General features: G+C 46.6%; 1 protein-coding gene across 15 annotated transcripts in view; it reads left to right on the forward strand.

The window, feature by feature from the left end:
* SYNE1 (spectrin repeat containing nuclear envelope protein 1) overlaps nt 1–23,181 on the forward strand; it is a 965,679-nt gene that overhangs the window by 734,674 nt on the left and 207,824 nt on the right. For 12 of the 15 annotated variants that reach the window (XM_063917854.1, XM_063917860.1, XM_063917855.1 and 9 more), the window contains 2 exons: nt 17,184–17,375; nt 18,047–18,094. In XM_063917854.1, coding sequence (XP_063773924.1) covers nt 17,184–17,375; nt 18,047–18,094 — 240 coding nt within the window. The remainder of the gene's footprint in view (nt 1–17,183; nt 17,376–18,046; nt 18,095–23,181) is intronic. The other 3 variants (XM_063917859.1, XM_063917862.1, XM_063917871.1) reach the window with 1 other exon arrangement.

Genomic DNA, 23,181 nt, shown 5'->3' on the forward strand with positions numbered 1-23,181 from the left:
GGGGGCCTATAACCTTATACGCATCAGAGAGGGAGATGAATGGAAGACCGCCTTCAATACCCGGGATGGGCATTATGAGTATCTGGTGATGCCGTTCGATCTTAGCAATGCTCCTGCTGTCTTCCAGGGATTCGTCAACGAAATCTTCCGAGACATGTTATACCTAAGTGTCGTGGTATATTTGGATGACATACTGATTTTTTCCAAAGATCTTGCTGAACACAAGACACAGGTCAAAGAGGTACGCCGCCGTTTACGTGAGAATCATCTCTATGCCAAGATATCCAAGTGTACCTTCGAAGTAACATCAATACCGTTCCTCGGTTATATCATCTCGGGGACGGAGCTTCGCATGGACCCGGAGAAACTTTCCGCCATTCGGGACTGGGCACAGCCACTCTCCTTGAAAGCAATACAAAGATTCCTGGGTTTTGCGAACTATTATAGAAAATTCATTAGAAGTTTCTCCACCATTGTTGCGCCCATTACCGCCTTGACGAGAAAGGGTTCCAACCCGGGTTTGTGGCCTCCCGAAGCCATAGAGGCTTTTTCCCACTTGAAATCGGCTTTTATGTCCGCTCCAGTACTCCAACAACCAAATTTCGAGGAACCTTTCTTCCTAGAAGTTGACGCATCCTCGGTCGGAGTTGGGGCCGTTCTCTCTCAGTACTCCTCAGATAAGAGATTACATCCGTGTGGCTTCCACTCTCGTAAATTCTCTCCAGCCGAACGAAATTACACTATTGGAGACCAGGAACTCTTGGCAATTAAATCTGCCTTGGAAGAATTTAGATATCTCTTAGAAGGGGCCAAACATGTGATTACCATTTACACTGATCACAAAAATTTGTTGTATATAAAAACCGCACAGTGCTTGAATCCTCACCAAGCTAGATGGGCACTCTTCTTCACTCGATTTTCTTATGTTATCAAGTACCGAGCCGGGACTTTCAATACTAAAGCGGATGCACTGTCCCGTTCACAAACTCCCACAGATGAAGAGGATTCTTTTGAGCGGAGTTTAATTCTGAATCCAATTTCTGTCTCCGCTGCCTCAACTACTCCAGATCCTACCCCAGGAAGAATGTCCGTACCAGCTAATTTCCGGTCGAGGATACTACAGTGGGCCCATATCTCCATGTTTTCCGGTCATCCCGGCGCCCAGAAGATGTACAAGTTTCTGCAAAGATCTTACTGGTGGGACTCCATGAGGAAGGATGTACAGGATTACGTTAATTCTTGTCCACAGTGTACACAGCATAAATCTCATCGCCTACCTCCTGCTGGGTTGCTTCGTCCTCTGTCCATTCCTATGAAACCCTGGACTCACATTTCCATGGACTTCGTCACCGACTTGCCCTGTTCCAAAGGTTACAACACTGTCTGGGTGATCGTCGACCGTTTTTCAAGATGGCGCACTTTATTCCATTGACTGGTCTGCCGACAGCTCCTAAGTTAGCTCTAATATTTGTCCGAGAACATTTTCGGTTGCATGGGTTGCCTCAAGAAATAGTCTCTGATCGAGGGGTTCAGTTCACTGCAAGGTTTTGGAAAGCTCTCTGCTCGGCCTTACAAATTAAACTTAAGTTTTCATCCGCTTATCACCCCCAAACTAATGGGCAAACGGAACGAGTCAATCAAGACTTGGAGACTTTCCTCCGCCTGTATCTCTCCCCTTCACAGGACAACTAGGTAGAGTTATTGCCTTGGGCAGAGTTTGCACATAACCATTCATTTCATTCTTCCACTGGCGAATCTCTCGTTCTTCATCAACTATGGCTTCCACCCACAAGTTCCGGAATTACCAATTCTTCCAACAGGAGAGGTTCCAGCTGTGACTTCCACTCTACTACACTTCAGACAAATTTGGAGTAAGGTTCATGCTAGTCTTAAAAAGGTTTCTGTCCGATACAAGTTCTTCGCGGACAAGAAACGGCGAGCCGCTCCTCAATACAAGGTTGGTGACAGGGTATGGCTTTCCACACGTAACCTCCGGCTAAAGGTATTCACCATGAAGTTCACCCCAAGGTTCATCGGTCCATACCCTGTGCTACAAATCCTGAATCCTGTGGTCTGCAAGTTGGGATTACCTTCTCATCTACGCATACCGAATGCCTTTCATGTTTCTCTCCTTCGTCCTCTCATCCTTAATCGTTTTCATTCTAAGCCCTCAAGCCCCACTTCGGTAGAAACTGAAACTGGGACAGACTTCGAGATCAAAACTATTCTGGACTCTCGTTATCTTCATAAGAACCTGCAATATCTGGTAGAATGGAAAGGTTATGGTCCTGAGGAGAGAAGTTGGATAGGAGCTTCAAAGGTCTCAGCTCCTCCACTAATCCGGATCTTCCATGCCAAGCACCCTACGAAACCTGGGAAGTGTCCATGGGCCACCCCTAGAGGAGGGGGTACTGTCACGCCGCCGCCCCATCCGCCTTACTTACCTCTCCGGGCGCGCTGGTCCTCTCTGCGGCCGTCCTCGCTGGCGGCTCCCGGCTCCCGTCACTCGGCCCGGCGTCTGGGCGGGTGACGTCATCAGGCACTTCCCACCAACCAGATGGTGGTGGGAAGTATAAATTCAGGCGCCAGGCCCTGCATCAGTGCCTGAGTATCATCAGTTCCCCAGGAGTGGTGATCGCCAGTCCTCCGTGCCTCCAAGCACCTCCGTGCCTCCAGCACCTCCGTGCCTCTGAGCATCTCCGTGCCTCCAGCACCTCCGCGCCTCTGAGCATCTCCATGCCTCCAAGCACCTCCGTGCCTCCAGCACCTCCGTGCCTCCAGCACCTCCGTGCCTCCAAGCACCTCCGTGCCTTCAGCACCTCTGTGCCTTCAGCACCTCTGTGCCTCCGAGCACCTCCGTGCCTCCGAGCATCTCTGTGCCTCCGAGCACCTCCGTGCCTCCGAGCATCTCCGTGCCTCCGAGCATCTCCGTGCCTCCAGCACCTCCGTGCCTCCAGCACCTCCGTGCCTCCGAGCATCTCCGTGCCTCCAAGCACCTCAGTGCCTCCAGCACCTCCGTGCCTCCAAGCACCTCCGTGCCTCCAAGCACCTCCGTGCCTCAAGCACCTCCGTGCCTCAAGCACCTCCGTGCCTCCAATCACCTCCGTGTCTCCAGCACATCAGTGCCGCCAAGCACTTCTGTATCTTCTTGCACAGTCAGTGCCTTCCGCGTGGTGTACCTCTAATTTACTGTGCGTCCAGCAAACACAGGCTTCCGCACCGTGCATTCCAGTCACGGTTACTACTTTCAATCTTCCTGTTCTCCAGCCACGTTCATTATCATCTGTCTGCATAGGATTCATCAGCCCTTTCAAGTTCTTGTTTTTCAGGAGATCTTCAATACCCAACACGTGCCTCCTGCCTGCTGTCCGAATCCTGTATGAGGAAAACCTACATTCGGCCATCTCTGTTGCGGCCCAGTTGCGGTTCCTCTTCCCGATCTTCGGAAGATACCCCAAGTCCACAACAATCCCAAACCAGGTCAGTGATAGGAAGACTGTAACCACAGGAGTGAAATCCTGGCCTGGGGTGACAGCTGAATCATCCGGTGCATCTGAAGATGTCAACCGGACCACTTGTTCAGGATGTCCACTTGGAAGGGTCTGGCACGGAACCTTCCGAACTGTATCGCCTCATACGAGGCTGCCATTTTTCCCAACAATTTTATGCAAAGATGAATGAAAACTCGAGCAGGTTAGAGAACCATGCGAACCATCTCTTGAAGTGTTCTCACCTTGTCCTCTGGGAGGAACACTCTCTGAGCTACAGTATCCAGTATCATACCGAGAAACAGGAGCCTTTGAGACAGTTCCATTTGAGACTTCTGTAGATTGAGGATCCACCCGTGGTGAGACAGAAGTTGGATAGTGCGATCTGTATGGAGCAGTAGAAGCTCCCTGGAACTTGCTTTATCAGGAGATCTTCCAGGTAAGGGACAATGTTGACCCCCTGTACTCTGAGCTGGAACATAATTTCCGCCATCACCTTCGTGAACACACTTGGAGCTGTATACAGGCTGAAGGGCAACGCCTGAAACTGGTAGTAATCGTTCAGTATTGCGAACTGCAGATAGGCCTGATGAGGAGGTCAAAATGGGATATGTAGGTAGGTGTCTGTAATATCCAGGGACACAAGGAATTCCTGTTGTTCCAGGCCCATGATCACTGCTCTCAAAGATTCCATCTTGAATTTGAAAACCTTCAGGTAAGGATTCAAGGACTTCAGATTCAAAATGGGTCTCACAGACCCGTCTGGTTTTGGCACTACAAACAGACCGGAGTAGTAACCTTGTCCTTGCTGTAGCAGGGGTACTGGAACAATGACCTGGGACTGGACCAACTTGTCGATGGCCAGTAGTAGCGTAACATGCATATCTTCCAAAACGGGCAAGCCTGATTTGAAAATCCGTTGGGTAGGAGCACCGTCGAACTCCAGTTTGTAGCCTGAGAGGTAAGATCCCTTACCCAGGCATCTTGTCAGGAACCATAGCAGACGTGGCTGTAGTGACGTAACTGAGCTCTCGCCACAAGATCCCCTCGGGGTGGGTGGGCACCGTCATGCCGAAGTCTTTGTGGAAGCTGAACTGGTGCTCTGTTCCTGAGAGCCAGCAACGGCTGATTTCTTAGGCTTACCTCTGGAGTCTCTAGCTGCATTGGAGACACCCTGGCCCTAGAATGAAATCTCGAGGACCGAAAGGACTAAGTAGACGGTCCTGGGTAGGTACGCCTAGCAGGCGGAGTCCCAGAAGAAAGAAACGTGGATTTCCCAGCAGTAGCTTTGGAGATCCATGCATCCAATTCAGCTCCGAAGAGACATTCACCTGTGAAGGGAAGAGATTCCACATTATGTTTGGAGTCAGCATCTGCCATCCACTGATGCAACCAGATGGCTCTGCGTGCAGACACAGCTAGGGAGGCCAATCCCGGGATCCCGTGATTGCAGTAGGTATCAGTGAAGAAGGGTGTAGGGAGCAGCGCTGGAGGGCAGGTAGTGGTGCGGGAGGGTGTAGGTAGCGGTGGGGAAGGGAGGGAGGGGGTAGGTAGCTGGGCGGGAGGGTATAGATAGCGGTGCGGAGGGTGTAGGTAGCTTGGCGGGAGGGTGTAGGTAGCTGGGCGGGAGGGTGTAGGTAGCTGGGTGGGAGGATGTACAGTAGGTAGCGGGGAGGGTTGGTAGCGGGAGGAAGGGTGGGTGTAAGTACCACTTACCATTAGGTGGGCACCAGCCATGGACACACTGAATGCGGCGGCATTTCAAATGAAGCGCCGGCCGCCAGCCAACCAGAGCTGGCGGACCAGCAGCCAATCAGGGAAGCGGCCGCAGCAGTCGCTCCTGATTGGCTACCGCGACAGCTTCCCTGATTGGCTGCCGGTCCGCCAGCTCTGATTGGCTGGCGGCCGGCGCCACATTTGAAGTGCCGCCGCGTTCAGCGTTCGTCTATGGCTGCTTCCCGCCTAAGTGTTAGTAGTATTACTTACACACACTCCCTCCCGCACATGCGCAGTGTAATCCCGTGAATCCAGGGATTGGATGCTCCAATCCCGGGATTCAAATCCCGGCATTTTTGGGCCCAAATCCCGGGATCCCGCCAATCCCGATCCCGGGATTGGCCTCCCTAGACACAGCCATAGCAGTGGTTCTAGAATTTATTTTGACAATCTCTTTAAGGGAGTCACAGAGGACTCTTGCCATGTCCTGAATGTGTTTTAGGAAAGTTACAGTAGAAAACAAGGTCATATCACCCGAAAGACCCTCCTGAATCTGAGTAGCCCATGTATGAATGGCATGTGTCATCCAGCAACCAGCAATGACCAGTCTTTGAGCTACACCTGCAGCAATGTAGATAGATTTCAGAGTGGTCTCAATTTTCCTATCCCCCGGGTCCTTTACCGTAAAAGAGCCCGGAGCAGGGAGCACCACCTTTTTAGAAAGGCGAGAGACTGAGACGTCTACTGCTGGAGATTCTTCCCAAAATTTCCTGCCTTCAGGGGCAAATGGGAAGGTATTTAAAAACCTTTTGGACACCTGATATTTTTTATCTGGATTTTTCCAGGCTAATTTAAATAAATCCTCCAATTCCTTAGAATCAGGAAAGGTGACTGTCAGTTTGTCTTGAAGGAGGAAAAATGACTGCTGATTAGTAGCGTCCTCCAGGGGGAGCTTTAACACATCCCGTATGGTCAATATGAGGGGTTCAATACCCTGTGTAGCGGTGGAATCCCCACTAATGGGATCCCCATCATCCCCATCCACCTGTACATCATCATCAGAATCTGATAAGACTAGGTAAAGCACATTTTTGTGCACCTGTAGTAGACAGCGGGGGATGGGAAGCATCAGCCTTGGCAGTTAGGCTAGCTACTGCTTGTTGCAGTTCTTGTGTTTTGTTGGCATTGGCAGTGAGCTGAGATGACATATCCGACATCATAGTTTTTATAGCCCCCAGCCAGGAAGGTTCTGGACTCCCCCCCCATGTTGTTATCAGCATTTTGTGATGACTGACTATGCTGCTCGCAGTGTATGGAGCCTGATGAAATAGGGGAGAATCTGATATTACACACATTGCATGACTTCTGTTTCACCATAATGAAATACAAAAACAATACACATACAACACAGACTGAAAACAATACAAGCCTGCCCTATTGCATGTGAGAGAAGACACAGAAGAGAGGACACCAGCGCACCCAACGCTGTACAGCCCCAGTGAGACTGTCAGTGTTTTATGTAGTAATATATAACAGTTATACTGCTGTACAGAAAATTCCCCAGAGGAATGTAAACTGTACCCTAATAGTGGCTCTACCCCTCTACACCCGGTACCAGTGATCCTGTGACCATTTGGAGGAGCTATATGAGGCAGCTGCTGCTTATGCAGAGGAAGGCGCAAAAATGCCGCTGAGCCCACTCTGAGGTAGCTCCGCCCCTCGCTATGGCGCCGGAGCTACTAATACGTTTTATACTGGCTATGGGGGTATATGCAATTCCGGGCGAATTGCGGCACTTTTTCACCCGTTTTTAAATTCGACACAATTCGACCGTCGAATTCCGGCAGGTGGGTGCCGGAATTCGACATATTCAATAAAAAACAAATTCGACAGTCCCGCTGTCGAAAAAACGGCCGATTTGACGGATTTTGATTAGATTTTTAAAAATGTTTAAAAAACGGAAAAAAACTGTAAAAAACTTTGCGTGGGGTCCCCCCTCCTAAGCATAACCAGCCTCGGGCTCTTTGAGCCAGTCCTGGTTGCCAAAATACGGGGGGAAAAATGACAGGGGATCCCCCGTATTTTAACAACCAGCACTGGGCTCTGCGCCTGGTCCTGGTGCAAAAAATACGGGGGACAAAAAGAGTAGGGGTCCCCCGTATTTTTTGTACCAGCACCGGGCTCCACTAGCTGGACAGATAATGCCACAGCCGGGGGGTCACTTTTATACAGCGCCCTGCGGCCGTGGCATTAAATACCCAAATAGTCACCCCTGGCCGGGGTACCCTGGAGGAGTGGGGACCCCTTCAATCAAGGGGTACCCCCCAGCCACCCAAGGGCCAGGGGTGAAGCCCGAGGCTGTCCCCCCCCCATCCAAGGGCTGCGGATGGGGGGCTGATAGCCTTGTTGAAAATGTAAGAATATTGTTTTTTTTGTAGAAGAACTACAAGTCCCAGCAAGCCTCCCCGCAAGCCGGTATTTGGAGAACCACAAGTACCAGCATGTGGGGGGGAAACGGGCCCGCTGGTACCTGTAGTTCTACTACAAAAAAAATACCCAAATAAAAACAGGACACAGACACCGTGAAAGTATAACTTTATTACATACATGCCGACTCTGGCCACGTCTCCAATGTCGACGTCCGGGGTACCTGAAAATAAAATTATACTCACCTGATCCAGTGTCCGGTTCTTTTATTGTAATCCACGTACTTGGCAAAACAAAAAAATGCATTTACCCGAACCAGACGGACTGAAAGGGGTCCCATGTTTACACATGGGACCCCTTTCCCCGAATGCAGAGACCCCCGTGACTCCTGTCACAGAAGGTCCCTTCTGCCAATCAGGAAGCGCCACTTCGTGGCACTCTCCTGATTGGCTTTGCGCGTCTGAGCTGGCAGACAGCGCATCGCACAGCTCCCTCCATTAGTTTCAATGGTGGGAACTTTGCGGTCAGCGGTGGGGTTACCCGTGGTCAGCCGCTGACCGCGGGTGACCTCACCGCTGACCGCAAAGTTCCCACCATTGAAGATAATGGAGGGGGCTGTGCGATGCGCGTCTGACAGCTCCGACGCGCATACAGCCAATCAGGAGAGTGCCACGAAGTGGCGCTTCCTGATTGGCAGAAGGGACCCTCTGTGACAGTACTCTCAGGGGGTCTCTGCATTCGGGGAAAGGGGTCCCATGTGTAAACATGGGACCCCTTTCAGTCCGTCTGGTTCGGGTAAATGCGTTTTTTTGTTTTGATAAGTACGTGGATTATAATAAAAGAACTGGACACTGGATCAGGTGAGTATAATTTTATTTTCAGGTACCCCGGACGTCGACATTGGAGACGTGACCAGAGGTAAGTATGTGTGTCGGCATGTATGTAATAAAGTTATACTTTCACGGTGTCTGTGTCCTGTTTTTATTTGGGTATTTTTTTTGCAGTAGAACTACAGGTACCAGCGGGCCCCTCTTTCCCCCCGCATGCTGGTACTTGTGGTTCTCCAAGTACCGGCTTGCGGGGGAGTTCTTCTGCAAAAAACAATATTCTTACATTTTTACACATGGCTATCAGCCCCCCATCCGCAGCCCTTGGATGGGGGGGACAGCCTTGGGCTTCATCCCTGGCCCTTGGGTGGCTGGGGGGGACCCCTTGATTGAAGTGGTCCCCACTCCTCCAGGGTACCCCGGCCAGGGGTGACTAGTTGGGTAATTAATGCCACGGCCGCAGGGCGCTGTATAAAAGTGACCCCTGGCTGTGGCATTATCTGTCCAGCTAGTGGAGCCCGGTGCTGGTACAAAAAATACGGGGGACCCCTACTCTTTTTGTCCCCCGTATTTTTTGCACCAGGACCAGGCGCAGAGCCCGGTGCTGGTTGTTAAAATACGGGGGATCCCCTGTCATTTCCCCCCCCGTATTTTGGCAACCAGGACCGGCTCAAAGAGCCCGAGGCTGGTTATGCTTAGGAGGGGGGACCCCACGCATTTTTTTTCTGATTTTTTCACCATTCCATAAAATATATAAATATATATATATATATATATATATAATATTTTTAAAAATATGTAAATAATACTTGTGCCTCCTAAATAGACAAACCAAGTACCTAATCCCTTCTAATATAAATAGATATGCAATTACCAATAAAAAAAACACACAAAAAACATGTTTTTAAATTTTTTTATTAGATTCCGCCAGCAAAGTGTGGCGGATTGAAAATGACGAATTTACTGTCTAAAAGCACTGTTGTCGAATTTACAATCTTCAATTGAATATACTTTTGTCGAAATGCCGCATTTGTACCATTGCAGAAATGTCGAATTTGACAAATGTCGATTTTCAAAAAGTCGCATTTGGAATGGCCGTTTTTTTGGCGAAAAGTACTGTATTGCATTGTCGAAATTTTTTTTGGGGCGAAAATGTCCCGTTTTTTGACATTTTCGGGAATTCGACCGCAATTGCATATACCCCTATGTCTCCACAGGCTGTGTAGCCTCACATAAATGCTTGGTACAACATACCTCCCGCCAGTCTCACACAGGGGCACCCGCGGGTCCCCCCCAGGAGGGACCCGTACACCTCACCCACGCTTCTGCAGCAAAATGAACAGGGGGACCCCCTAGCGGGGGCCCCAGTTTGTACTCACCACGACGATCACCTTCAGGCTCTGTTAGGGGTGTGCGACAAGCTGCGGCAGCAAAGGCGCGGTGCTCCAATGAACAAACAGCCCCGCAGGACGGTGGTCCTCAGCACCTCATGAGGCCGGTGACCATCTCCCCCCCTAACGCCCATGGCACAGGTATGCTGTTGCCGAAACAGCATACCGAAATAAGTAAAAGTTTAAATGAAATTAGAGAAAAACTCTGGAGCTTGCATCCTCTCCTGAAGTCACTTTTTTCTAAACTGCCTGTGGGAGGGGGCAGCACACCCAGTTCAAGAAATTTAAAGTGCACTGGCTCCTTTTGACCCGTCTACACCCATCGTACTAATCTGTCCCCAATATCCCTTATGCATACCTCCCAACTGTCCCGATTTTTGTGGGACTGTCCTGCTGTCCCACCCGCAGGCTGCAGTGTCCCACGGTGGGGGTGGCAGTTGGGAGGGGCCTGTCATCGCTGTCCTGCTTAGCAGAGCAGCGGTGAATAGACGCTGTGCGTGTGCGCACAGCATCTATTCACTGGAGTCAGAGGGAGAGGGGCCTGCCAGCGGCTCACAGAGCGCTGGGCATGCCCCCTCAGTGCCAAAAATGGGGCGTGGCTCGCGATCGCGGGTCCTCCCGAGAAGCCACTCCCCCTTTCTTAGTACACGCCCCTTTTGTGTCCCTCTTATTAAAGATTAAAAGTTGGGAGGTATGCCTTATGGATGCTAGAGAAATTCTATTTTATGGTTTTTGTGCAAGTCTTGTTTATGATATCTATTAATGCAATTGTGCAGGTCTATCAGTCACAGTTAAGATAAATTCTTTGACAATAATCCCATGATTAACATTCCTCATTTATTCAGTTAACCCAGTAGTCTTTCACACACAAAAAAAAAAAAAAAAATATATATATATATATATATATATATATACATATATATATATATCCAAGGGAGTCCTGCACTCACATCCGTGTGCGATCAACTGTGGGGTGCACCCGCAGAATCCACACAATCACGGTGGGTCCACACATGTAGTCGTAGTTCCAGTTTCCTGGGGGGCACTCTCCTTCAAAAATCAAGTCCAATCGTATTCTCTTAGATCATAGTCGGCTTTATTGGGTCGACGTTTCGGCTCAACAAGCAGAGCCTTTATCAAGACAAGCCATACACATTTTCATATTGCAAAATAGTCATAACCTGTCCAAATAACAGATAAATGAAATAAATAAATACAATCAATCTCACGGGCCCAATCAAAAATTCACCACTAAAGTGCAATGTGCAAATAGAGAAAAGTGCCAAGAGTAATGCTACCAAGCATATGGGTATACATCCTGGATACCAGATATGGTGAAGAAAAGTAGATCAGAATAACCCAACAAAAACCATTCACCAAAAGGTACTAGTAACATACTTACTAGGATGAAATAACTCAACAGTATAACACTGTGATAGAACAGACGACCAAGTCGGCATATAAGCCCTATTGGTGGAACAACAAAAATATATATTGCAAATTCCCAACATAATCAAAGTCAGGTGTGGTACTAAAAGATACCTAAATTCATCATGAGAAAGACTGATAAAGAACTCTACTTACTTCACACATAATTCCAGGAAAATTATCCATACAGGAACACATCAGTCAATAAGCCCTCTGTAATATGAGTAATGCATCATAAAAACATCTCAAGGGTAAACCAAACCTGATATCAAATCAAATAATCAAAGCTGTATTCATCAGGAGAGGACAAAATATCTCTTACCACAGGAGGTTAAAGGTGGACGTCCTTTCAGTGTGACTGTGTGTTCCTATTAATGAGCACTGAGCGCCTTATATGAGTACACAACCGGAAGTGCAATCAGCACAAGCAAACTAGTAAATCGCCCTATTACAATGTTACAAAAAGGAATATACTAAGTCCCCACCGGATTTCATATCCGTGGGACCCACATCAATGCCGCAAGGTCATATATACACATAACAGAACCTGTGGAGGGAAGCTTAGAGCCGCTGCTCGTCTGAGTGGCGTGCGTTCCACAACCCGGAAGTCGCGCGCCGGGTGCGTTCCACCAGCCGGAAGAGCCCAACGAGCATTGCGGCCGTTGCTTAGCAACGCCGCACACTAGGTGTATACCAAATTGCAGGGAAAACAACCAGCGGGGTGCGTGCCACAACAACAAACGACCACCATGGCATAGGCAAAACAGGTCACATACAGCACCATCACCGAGCGCCACATGGCAACCACCACACAACACACACAAACGGTTACCAAACCAGTGTGCCGACGCCGGGAACAACACAATCTCAAGGGAAGACACTCCCAGCTCACCACAAACAATCTGTGCTAACATCTGGGCACTTCCCCTAGAACTTACACCATGAGCAGGTAGAAACCCCCAAAGAGGGAATATAGGGTAACTCACGCAACCAATCCACAAAGTCCTAGATAAATATATTCAATCATAGTATGCATCGACTGCTGAAGTGCCAGGGTCTCATACCAATAGACTGAAAGTACATATAAATATATAAACATATATAGGTGTATCTAATCAGGCCCGTGAGTCAGGACTTACAATCAACATAAACAAAATCACAACACAATACATAAATACATTGAAAACATACAATTAAAAAGGTAATGCAATCTGTATCAGAAACCACATAGACAAAAATATCATCTGTCTATGCCCGAAAAAAATCATGAACACATCACAAGAAGATGTTCATGGTATTATATTCATTAAGGCCCCTTGGGGCAACAGTATCAAGCATACTGATCCAAAAGCTTTCTTTCTTTTTTAGAGCCAATATCCTATCACCCCCATTAGGTAAAGGGGGAATCCAATCAATGAGCATACACTTGAGGTTCGCTACCTGGTGCCTGTTTTCTAAATAATGTCTTGCTACAGGTTTGTCAGAGGATCCAGTTTGGATGGCTGCTCGTATGGTGGTCCTGTGGTTTGCCATCCGGTCTCTAAAGCACCTAGATGTGAGTCCTACATAGTACAAACCACAGGGACATATTAAACAATAGATCACATGGTCTAATTTGCAATGTAGATGGTATTTAATTTTTATATGTTTACCCGTATGTGGGTGTGTAAAGCTATTCCCAACTCTCATAGCCCTACACGTGGTGCAATTCCCACATGAATAGCAGCCAGGTTTCAAACGCATCATTCGGGGAGTATTCATTCGCTCGTCGGGAGTGAGTGTGGGTCGCATAAGTATCTGTCTCAAGTTGGCCCCACATCCATAGGCCATAAGGGGTGGCCCAGTGTGAGTAAACGGCAAAGTGGGGTCCGTCGCTAAAATGGGCCAATGTTTGCATATAATCTTGTTAGTTTCAAGTGCATGACTGTCATATTTGGTAGTATAAATCATTCTGTTGGTGTTCTAACAGTTCTTAGATACCTTGCGCAAATAAATGTTACGCACTTTACGCAAACATTTTCCCAAAATGTGTGGAGTATACCCGCGCTGTCTAAATCTGTGCATCATGTCATTAAGTTGTGCTTCTCTGACAGTATCATCGGAGTTGTTTCTCATAACTCGGAGCAGTTGTGAGACCGGCAGATTATCCTTTAAGGCAGGGGGATGGAAACTACCAGTTAGCAGTGTAGTATTCCTATCCGTGGGTTTCCTAAAAAGAGTGGTAGTAAAGGCCCCCCCAGTATGTCCAATGGTGATGTCCAAACAGTTGACATACTCAACTGAAATCTCAAATGTAAATTTAATCGGACTGTCTAGACTGTTTAACTGATCGATCATCGCGACGAAAGACTCACGTGTATCAAGCCAAACCACAAGTATGTCATCTATAAACCTTAAATAGATTTTAATTTTCTGTCCAAACTCTGCCAAAATATGTCATTGTTCAAATACCGTCATGTACATATTAGCATAAGAGGGTGCGAGGTTAGACCCCATTGCGGTCCCCGATACCTGGAAATAATACTCATTTTTATACTGAAAGTGGTTGAGTCCTAACACCAGATTAGTTAACTCAAGTATATATTCAGTTGGAATTCCCTTAGTTGGTTCTTGAGAAATCAGTTATCTTAGTGCCCCCAAACCTTCAGAGTGAGGTATCACGTTGTACAAAGATTGTACATCCATAGTAGCTAGCAGTATATTTTCAGGAAGATCATGGTATGATTTCAAGTGATCCAAAAGATCAGTAGTGTCACGAATGTAACTCGAACTTTTGATGACATACGGCTGTAACAGAGAATCAATAAACTGTGCTATCGGTTGCAGCAGTGATCCTTCGGCCGCTATAATCGGCCGTCCTGGCGGATTATGTAGGGTTTTATGTATTTTGGGTAATGTGTAGATTATTTGGCAACTAGGTTTTTCAACTGTCATATACTCAAATAAATCTACATCAATCCATTGATTGTCTAAACCCCTCTTAAGAACTGTAAGAACACCAACAGAATGATTTATACTACCAAATATGATAGTCATGCACTTGAAACTAACAAGATTATACGCAAACATTGGCCCATTTTAGCAACGGACCCCATTTTGCCGTTTACTCACACTGGGCCACCCCTTATGGCCTATGGACGTGGGGCCAACTTGAGACAGATACTTATGCGACCCACACTCACTCCCGACGAGCGAATGAATACTCCCCGAATGATGCATCTGAAACCTGGCTGCTAATCATATGGGAATTGCACCACGTGTAGGGCTATGAGAGTTGGGAATAGCTTTACACACCCACATACGGGTAAAAATATAAAAATTAAATACCATCTACATTGCAAATTAGACCATGTGATCTATTGTTTAATCTGTCCCTGTGGTTTGTACTATGTAGGACTCACATCTAGGTGCTTTAGAGACCGGATGGCAAACCACAGGACCATCCAAACTGGATCCTCTGACAAACCTGTAGCAAGACATTATTTAGAAAACAGGCACCAGGTAGCGAACCTCAAGTGTATGCTCATTGATGGGATTCCCCCTTTACCTAATGGGGGTGATAGGATATTGGCTCTAAAAAAGAAAGAAAGCTTTTGGATCAGTATGCTTGATACTGTTGCCCCGAGGGGCCTTAATGAATATAATACCATGAACATCTTCTTGTGATGTGTTCATGATTTTTTTCGGGCATGGACAGATGATATTTTTGTCTATGTGGTTTCTGATACAGATTGCATTACCTTTTTAATTGTATGTTTTCAATGTATTTATGTATTGTGTTGTGATTTTGTTTATGTTGATTGTAAGTCCTGACTCACGGGCCTGATTAGATACACCTATATATGTTTATATATTTATATGTACTTTCAGTCTGTTGGTATGAGACCCTGGCGCATCAGCACTCGATGCATACTATGATTGAATATATTTATCTAGGACTTTGTGGATTGGTTGCGTGAGTTACCCTATATTCCCTCTTTGGGGGTTTCTACCTGCTCATGGTGTAAGTTCTAGGGGAAGTGCCCAGATGTTAGTACAGATTGTTTGTGGTGAGCAGGGAGTGTCTTCCCTTGAGATTGTGTTGTTCCCGGCGTCGGCACACTGGTTTGGTAACCGTTTGTGTGTGTTGTGTGGTGGTTGCCATGTGGCGCTCGGTGATGGTGCTGTATGTGACCTGTTTTGCCTATGCCATGGTGGTCGTTTGTTGTTGTGGCACGCACCCCGCTGGTTGTTTTCCCTGCAATTCGGTATACACCTAGTGTGCGGCGTTGCTAAGCAATGGCCGCAATGCTCGTTGGGCTCTTCCGGCTGGTGGAACGCACCCGGCGCACGATTTCCGGGTTATGGAATGCATGCCGCTCAGACGAGCAGCGGCTCTAAGCTTCCCTCCACAGGTTCTGTTATGTGTATGTATAACCTTGCGGCATTGATGTGGGTCCCACGGATATGAAATCCGGTGGGGACTTAGTATATTCCTTTTTGTAACATTGTAATAGGGCGATTTACTAGTTTGCTTGTGCTGATTGCACTTCCGGTTGTGTACTCATATAAGGCGCTCAGTGCTCATTAGGAACACACAGTCACACTGAAAGGACGTCCACCTTTAGCCTCCAGTGGTAAGAGTTATTTTGTCCTCTCCTGATGAATACAGCTTTGATTATTTGATTTGATATCAGGTTTGGTTTACCCTTGAGATGTTTTTATGATGCATTACTCATATTACAGAGGGCTTATTGACTGATGTGTTCCTGTATGGATAATTTTCCTGGAATTATGTGTGAAGTAAGTAGAGTTCTTTATCAGTCTTTCTCATGATGAATTTAGGTATCTTTTAGTACCACACCTGACTTTGATTATGTTGGGAATTTGCAATATATATTTTTGTTGTTCCACCAATAGGGCTTATATGTCGACTTGGTCGTCTGTTCTATCACAGTGTTATACTGTTGAGTTATTTCATCCTAGTAAGTATGTAACTAGTACCCTTTGGTGATTGGTTTTTGTTGGGTTATTCTAATCTACTTTTCTTCACCATATCTGGTATCCAGGATGTATACCCATATGCTTGGTAGCATTACTCTTGGCACTTTTCTCTATTTGCACATTGCACTTTAGTGGTGAATTTCTGATTGGGCCCGTGAGGTTGATTGTATTGTATTTATTTATTTAATGTATCTGTTATTTGGACAGGTTATGACTATTTTGCAATATGAAAATGTGTATGGCTTGTCTGCTTGTTGAGCCGAAACGTCGACCCAATAAAGCCGACTATGATCTAAGAGAATACGATTGTACTTGATTTGTGAAGGAGAGTGCCCTCCAGGAAACTGGAACTACGACTATATATATATATATATATATTTGTAATTTTTTTTGTTTTTTTACTTTATCTGTAAACCCTATGTTGCAGAATAACAGAACTTCCTATAAAGTTACAAAACACTGCAGCAGTTCATGAAAGGATTCCCAATACAGATCTGTTTATGCAGGGCAATCTGTAAAGCGGATTATGCAGACAGAGTCATTCACAAACCTCTGAAGCCCACAGCTTATCTGTGTAGCACATGGATCATTTGTAGAAGAGAAGACCCTAGCTGACGAGGGCCAGTGGGCTATATACTAGTGCTTGATGTGGGTGGATAATGTGCTTGAGGAATAAGGAAACGTGCAAGACTGGAAAACATGCAAGACTGGTTCTTTTAGAAAGATTATTTTTAGACAGGTTTAAAAGACTGGTCTTTATACTGTACACAGTCAACATTGGATGGACTCCCACAGAAAAATGACTGTGTTCTCTCTTTTGGTTTGCTGCTGTGATATCGGTGTTGGCATTCAGATGCCGCTGATGCCAAGGTGCCTTGTTTCGTAAAATGTTTGAATTTGCTTCTTTGTTTTCACTACTGCAGAACATGCTGCTGGAAATTGAACAGAAGGTGGTAGCTCTGTCTGAGCTCTCCGTACATAATGAGAACTTATTAATGGAAGGAAAGTCCCACACTAAGGAGGAAGCTGAACAGCTAGCCATGAAACTGAGGACTTTGAAGGGCAGCCTTTTAGAATTGCAAAGGGTTCTTCAGGACAAGCAGATTAGCATTCAGGTAATTAACAATATCTAGCTCTTAGGCTAATTTGCTGCTATGTTCACGTGATTTATTGAGAAAGTATAATCACCCAAGCTACATAAAACATTTTATTAGTAATATTAATAATGTGATTTCCATGTTACAGCCCAAGACTAGTATTGATGCATACATATTGTATTAATTTTTTTCTTTGTTGTGCTACTCACAAATAGCATCTGGCTTGTAACCAGGTTAAACATATATTAAGACCGATTTGTAATCCTTTTATTGGCTTTGATCACCCCCCATTGACTTTAATGTAACAAGTAAATACTGTGTATATAGTATTTATCAATTTAAAATCCAGAGATTGTCCTTTGCTTTGCTTTTAGGGTATTTTTACCTATTCACACTTGCACTAACCACATACCGTAGTTAAGAATAGATGATTTTCTAACAGAAAAAGTATTTTAGAGTTTTGGAACTGTCACTCATTTGTGGTGTAGTAAAATCACAATAAGATGTTTTTAAATGATTACGATAACATGCAGAGCTGTATCATACAGTCAGAAATGAACCCCTGACTACTGCACACGTACTGTACACTATGCATTGTGCGACACTGTGTTCTATGTACATTGCAAAGACTACTTGATAATATATAAGTATCTTTTTAACAGCACTCTTATGTCTTGTTTGTTCCATAGGCTAAGCTAGCATGGGGCGAGATGAAAGCACACAAGAAAGCAGAACATGTAATATGTCTGTTTTTTGGTTTGGGAGTTGCTTGCTGTTAGATTTTTCTCCACTTCTTAGGGTGTGCTGTGCAATTTGTCATTAGCCTAACCCACCCCCTTCTAAATTATATTTATAGTCCACTTAGTAATTTGATTATGGTGTTCTTCAAATAATCCTATGATAATCTAAAGAATCCTTTACTGTTACCTGAATCTTCTACTGATAGATCCAAAATTCTTAAAATTACACTTTCTTTATATGATTTATGCTTATTTAACACTTTCCTCCTTTAAACTGTTTTTTATACTTTTGTGTTTGATTTTTCCTACAGCTCAAACTTTGGTCAAGTTTAGCATAAAACAATAAATAGATAATGTTAGGCTGTAAATCACTTTAAAAGAGCAGTTAATTGTGTATTTTAAATTGAAAGAGATTTACAGTATGCATCTATTCTCCATTTGCATACAGGCAACAGTCTTAAAGTACTTATCATTAATACTTTGTTGTGTTATTTATTTACGCATTACTATAATGAGTAGTGATTATTTAAGAGAACCTGTTCTGCCCAGCACACTCTGCTGCTAATCTGTAGTATTAGATTGAAGGCAGTAACTAATTAGAGGTGGCAGCTGGTGATGTCTCTGCTCTATACACAGGTAATGTGTAGTTAGCATATCGCTGCTCCTATGCTGTGTGTATGTATGAGGGGGATGCGGTTATATGAATGGCGAATTCCAGTTATAACAGTCTCTTAGGGGTAAATTCAATTGACGTTGAAAGCTGCCGTCTGTCGAAAAGACGTCAGTTTTCGACTTTTTTTAGGTCGGAAGGGGTTCCAACCTATTCAATATAATCGACAGGTCGAGGAATTCGACTTGTCGAAAAGCACGTGGATCGGCGGAATAGCTGCCAATCCACGTGCTTGTGTCGAAAACGGGGCCAAAACCGACAGGTTTAGGCCCCCTTTTCGACCATCTCAGTCCGACATATAAAAATGTCGGACTGAGATGTGGGACCCAGAGGAGGAGAGGGGGGGGGGGGAGCCGCGGGGAGCCTGGGGACAGCCGCGGGACAGCCGCGGGCATACAGGGAGAGAAGCGCTACAGCACAGCGCTGCAGCAGGATGTCTCACAGTCGTGCCGCTCATGGCAGCGTCCACCCGGATCCAGCAAGTGAGGTCACGCTTGCTGGAGCCGGGTGGACACTGCCGTGAGGTCGGGCGGCTGTGAGACGTCCTTCTGCAGCTCCTGTAACGCTACTCTCCTCCATCTGCCCGCGGCTCCCCGCCTCTCCTCCTCTGGGTCCCTCATCTCAATTCGACTTTTTAAAAGTCGAATTGAGATGAGATTGAATAGGGGTTGTCAGATCCATTCCGACAAATGCATGTCGGAATGGATCCGACCCTAATTGAATATACCCCTTAGTAGTTAAATATGTTAAAGGAAATCATTATTTCTCATACGTCCTAGAGGATGCTGGGGATTCAAAAAGGACCATGGGGTATAGACGGATCCGCAGGAGCCTGGGCACATTATAAAGACTTTAACTGGGTGTTAACTGGCTCCTCCCTCTATGCCCCTCCTCCAGACCTCAGTCAGACTTTGTGCCCAGGAGTGATGGGTCACACACTAGGGGAGCTCTCCTGAGTTTCTCTGAAAGACTTTAGGTTAGGTTTGTTATTTTCAGGCAGACCTGCTGGCTACAGGCTCCCTGCAGCGTGGGAGTGAGGGGACAGACCTACTTCTTCTTAGTTTAAAGGCTCTGCTTCTCGGCTACTGGACACCATTAGCTCCACATGGTGCGCCTAGCTGCTTGTTCCCGGAGCCGCGCCGTCAATCCCCTCACAGAAGCCTGAAGAAAGAAGCCGGGTGAGTATTGGAAGAAAAGAAGACTTCAGTGACGGCAGAAGACTTCAGTAACGGAGGTAACAGCAGCGGTAGCGCTGCGCTCCATGCTCCCACACACCAACGTCTCTGGCAGGGTGCAGGGCGCTGGGGGGGGGAGCGCCCTGGGGGCATGTTTCTGAGGTTATAAAGCGCTGGCGGGGGGATATATTTAGGTTCCCGGCACCGGGTATGTTCACCCTGCCAGGGGGCTGCAAAACGGGGGGAGCAGCAGCGGTAACGCTGCGCTCCCTGCTCCCGCACATCATCGCCTCTTGCTGGGTGCTGGGCGGCATATATGTATATATATATATAGATCACTGGCGGGGGGACATACTTAGGTGCCCGAACACCGGGGGGTGTTCACCCCGCCAGTGTGCCGCGAAAAGGAGGGAGCAGCAGCGGTAGCGCTGCGCTCCCTGCTCCCGTACACCATCGGCTTGCAGGGTGCAGGGCGCTGGGGGGGAGCGCCCTGGGCGGCATTTCTTGAGTGATCCCTGGCGGGGGAACATACACGGGCACCGGGTGTCTTCACCCCACCAGGGTACCGCAGCGTGCGCGCTGCGCTCCATTGCTCCCACACACCAACGGCTTCCGAGGGTGCGGGGCGCAGGGGGGGCACCCTGGGCTGCGTTTTCTATATATATATATATATATATATAGGGATATATACAGGGGGTTACTCCCTGTATATAGGTTCCCCCAGCTCAATATAGGGATATATGTATATATATTGTTTGAGCGGGCTTAAGCGCGCCGGGAAGGGGCGGAGCTTTGCCCTCACAGAGGAGTCAGCGCCATTTTTCTCAGATCCCCGCCAGGACTTGCTGTATAGTAAGAAGGAGGGGGGGCACAGTGTTTTTAATGCTATATGGGTCTCATATAGCATTATGTTTGATAATGGACGCATAATCCTTGTGGTAATACATAAATTCACTGTTTCCCTGTTTGTTTACCCACTATCGGTTAGTCGACATATGTCGACAGGTGTGAGGGCTTTGCCACAAGCTGCTGTGGGGATAACTGTCGGCTTCGCCGGCACTTGATTCGGAGAATTAAGTATTAGAAAGTTGGTGTTTGTGTGCTTAAAACAGTAAACACACTAGGGGAGACACAGTTGTTTGTGGATGCCTGTCGGCATCAACGGTATTTCCTGGGTAAAAAAATTATCAGGCTGTTATTGCCTTGTACCTGTATATATATATATATATATATATATATATATTTATAGGTACATGTGGGGGGAGTGTTATCGAAATTGTATTTGTGTGCTTCCCTCATACCCCTCAGGGTTCCAAGATTATTATTATTTTTTGCCCGCTTACTATTCCTTGCTGTCGACATTTACTAAGTTTCTGTCGACCTTAACGTTCCTGGTAGATCCACATCGGGGGCATGTCAGTACATGGTCATACACATTCACAACACATTACTGTCACTAGGGACCTGACAGGTCTGGACAATCCACTTGTGTATAGGTTATATCTATATGTTTATATATGCATGGTTAGGATATGTGTGTTTTATTGTGTATTACATGATATATATCCATGAATGCTGAAATAATGGTATTCTTATCATGTGTTGGTCGCTCTGTTGCTTAAGCTCTAGATTGGCCGTGTCGAGTTGGTTTTCGATCCTCTCAAGGAGTCCGAATATTATTCTCTTCCCGACGTGGAGAGAACATTATGACCGTCAACTCCTGGTCGACGCAGAGCCTGGTCGCAAAGGATCATACACAGGAAGCTAAGTGATATTTTATTTCTATACTTTGACCTTATTTGCACTGCATGCACTTGAGGGAGTGTTGTATTCGGGTAGGCATCCGATAGAATTACCCTACCCAGAGTGGGTAAGCTTGCCTATGTTGATTCTACCTTATAACATTGCAGTAGGCTGCCACGTGACAGCAGGAGGTGTGACCGTGAAAATGCTGAGGATGTCTCCGAGAGATACTGGAGGGAGGTGTACAGCTGTTTGGTGAGGCCTCTGTTCAGTCAATCTCGGCGGATACCACTGGTAGGTCTAACTTTGTGAGTTAGCCTCCTTCACAACGGTTGGTGACGCGTTCTTTTGTGGGATGCAGTGGTTTTAACCGGTTCGATACCGTTCTTTTTTCCTTTTCTGTGCAGACAGTGGAAGGTGAAAAGGTAAGAGTTCTGCAGCCTTGTTAGGTTCGCAGAAGTGGGTGTCGTTTTCTGTTTCCTCCACATCCACCACTTGTCGCTGAGTCTATGGGGCTGGCCCCCACTTCGGTGGGCACTCGTCTACTAATTTTCAGTTGGTCTAGGAATAGACTAGGACCTGTGGGTTATTTATAGAATCCAAAGGGGGAACATTCTAAGTTACGGTTGTTTCCCCTTACTGTTTTTCGAATAGATCTTGCCGTTCCACTCTGGAAGGGGAGATAGGACGCAACGCCATACAGAGGTGCGTCAGGATCAGGACATTGTCCGGTTGTCCCTGTATAAAGGTGCAAATCGTTGTTTCTCTCTGACTGTTCTTCGACACAGGGATTGGATGTTGTTTCCAACGACACAGATGTCGGAGGTGGGTTTCAGATTAGATAATGACCGGTTAAGGTTCAGTGTTTTTTCTGTGGAAAGAGGTCTGAAGATCCAGAGTTGGATCAGCTTTGCTGTGATACTTCATCAATGTGTTCCGTTACTAAAACAGTTGTGTGCGGCATGAGAGGCTTTTTTTGGTGAGCAGGTCTAATGCCAGAGTGGCTTTCAAGAGACCATTTGGAAATGTGGTCCGGGTCTCACCTGCACATGCACCTGAATATAATCCTAACGGCTAGGACATTGCTCCTGTGGTGTCTGCTCGGTTCTCTCCTTCTAGAGGGATGAAGGTTCGGGTTCAGGGTGTAGATCCTGGTGTCCGTGCATACAGATCTCCGAGGCGGGGGAGCAGTACTTGCAAGGGACGTATTTCCAGGAGATAAGCTCAAGTTGGAAAGCTTGTCTGCTACAAGCTTTCTTGAATTAGGAGTTTGTTTCGACGAACGTATTCTTCGTGTTTTGCCCGTGTTAGTTCTGCCAGATGACTTGTCAGCAGTGGCGTAAGTAAGCCGCTATGGCGGAACAAGGAGAAAAGCGGCTATGGCAGAAGATGCACAGTTTTGCAGTTGGGTGGAAAGTCTGGTAAACGCTATATTAGCAGTCTTCGTTCCGGAGGTGAATGACGGAGAAATAGATTTCCTCTGCTGACGCGATCTC

Source organism: Pseudophryne corroboree, chromosome 4 (genome assembly GCF_028390025.1).
Source record: "Pseudophryne corroboree isolate aPseCor3 chromosome 4, aPseCor3.hap2, whole genome shotgun sequence".
Lineage (NCBI taxonomy): Eukaryota > Metazoa > Chordata > Amphibia > Anura > Myobatrachidae > Pseudophryne > Pseudophryne corroboree.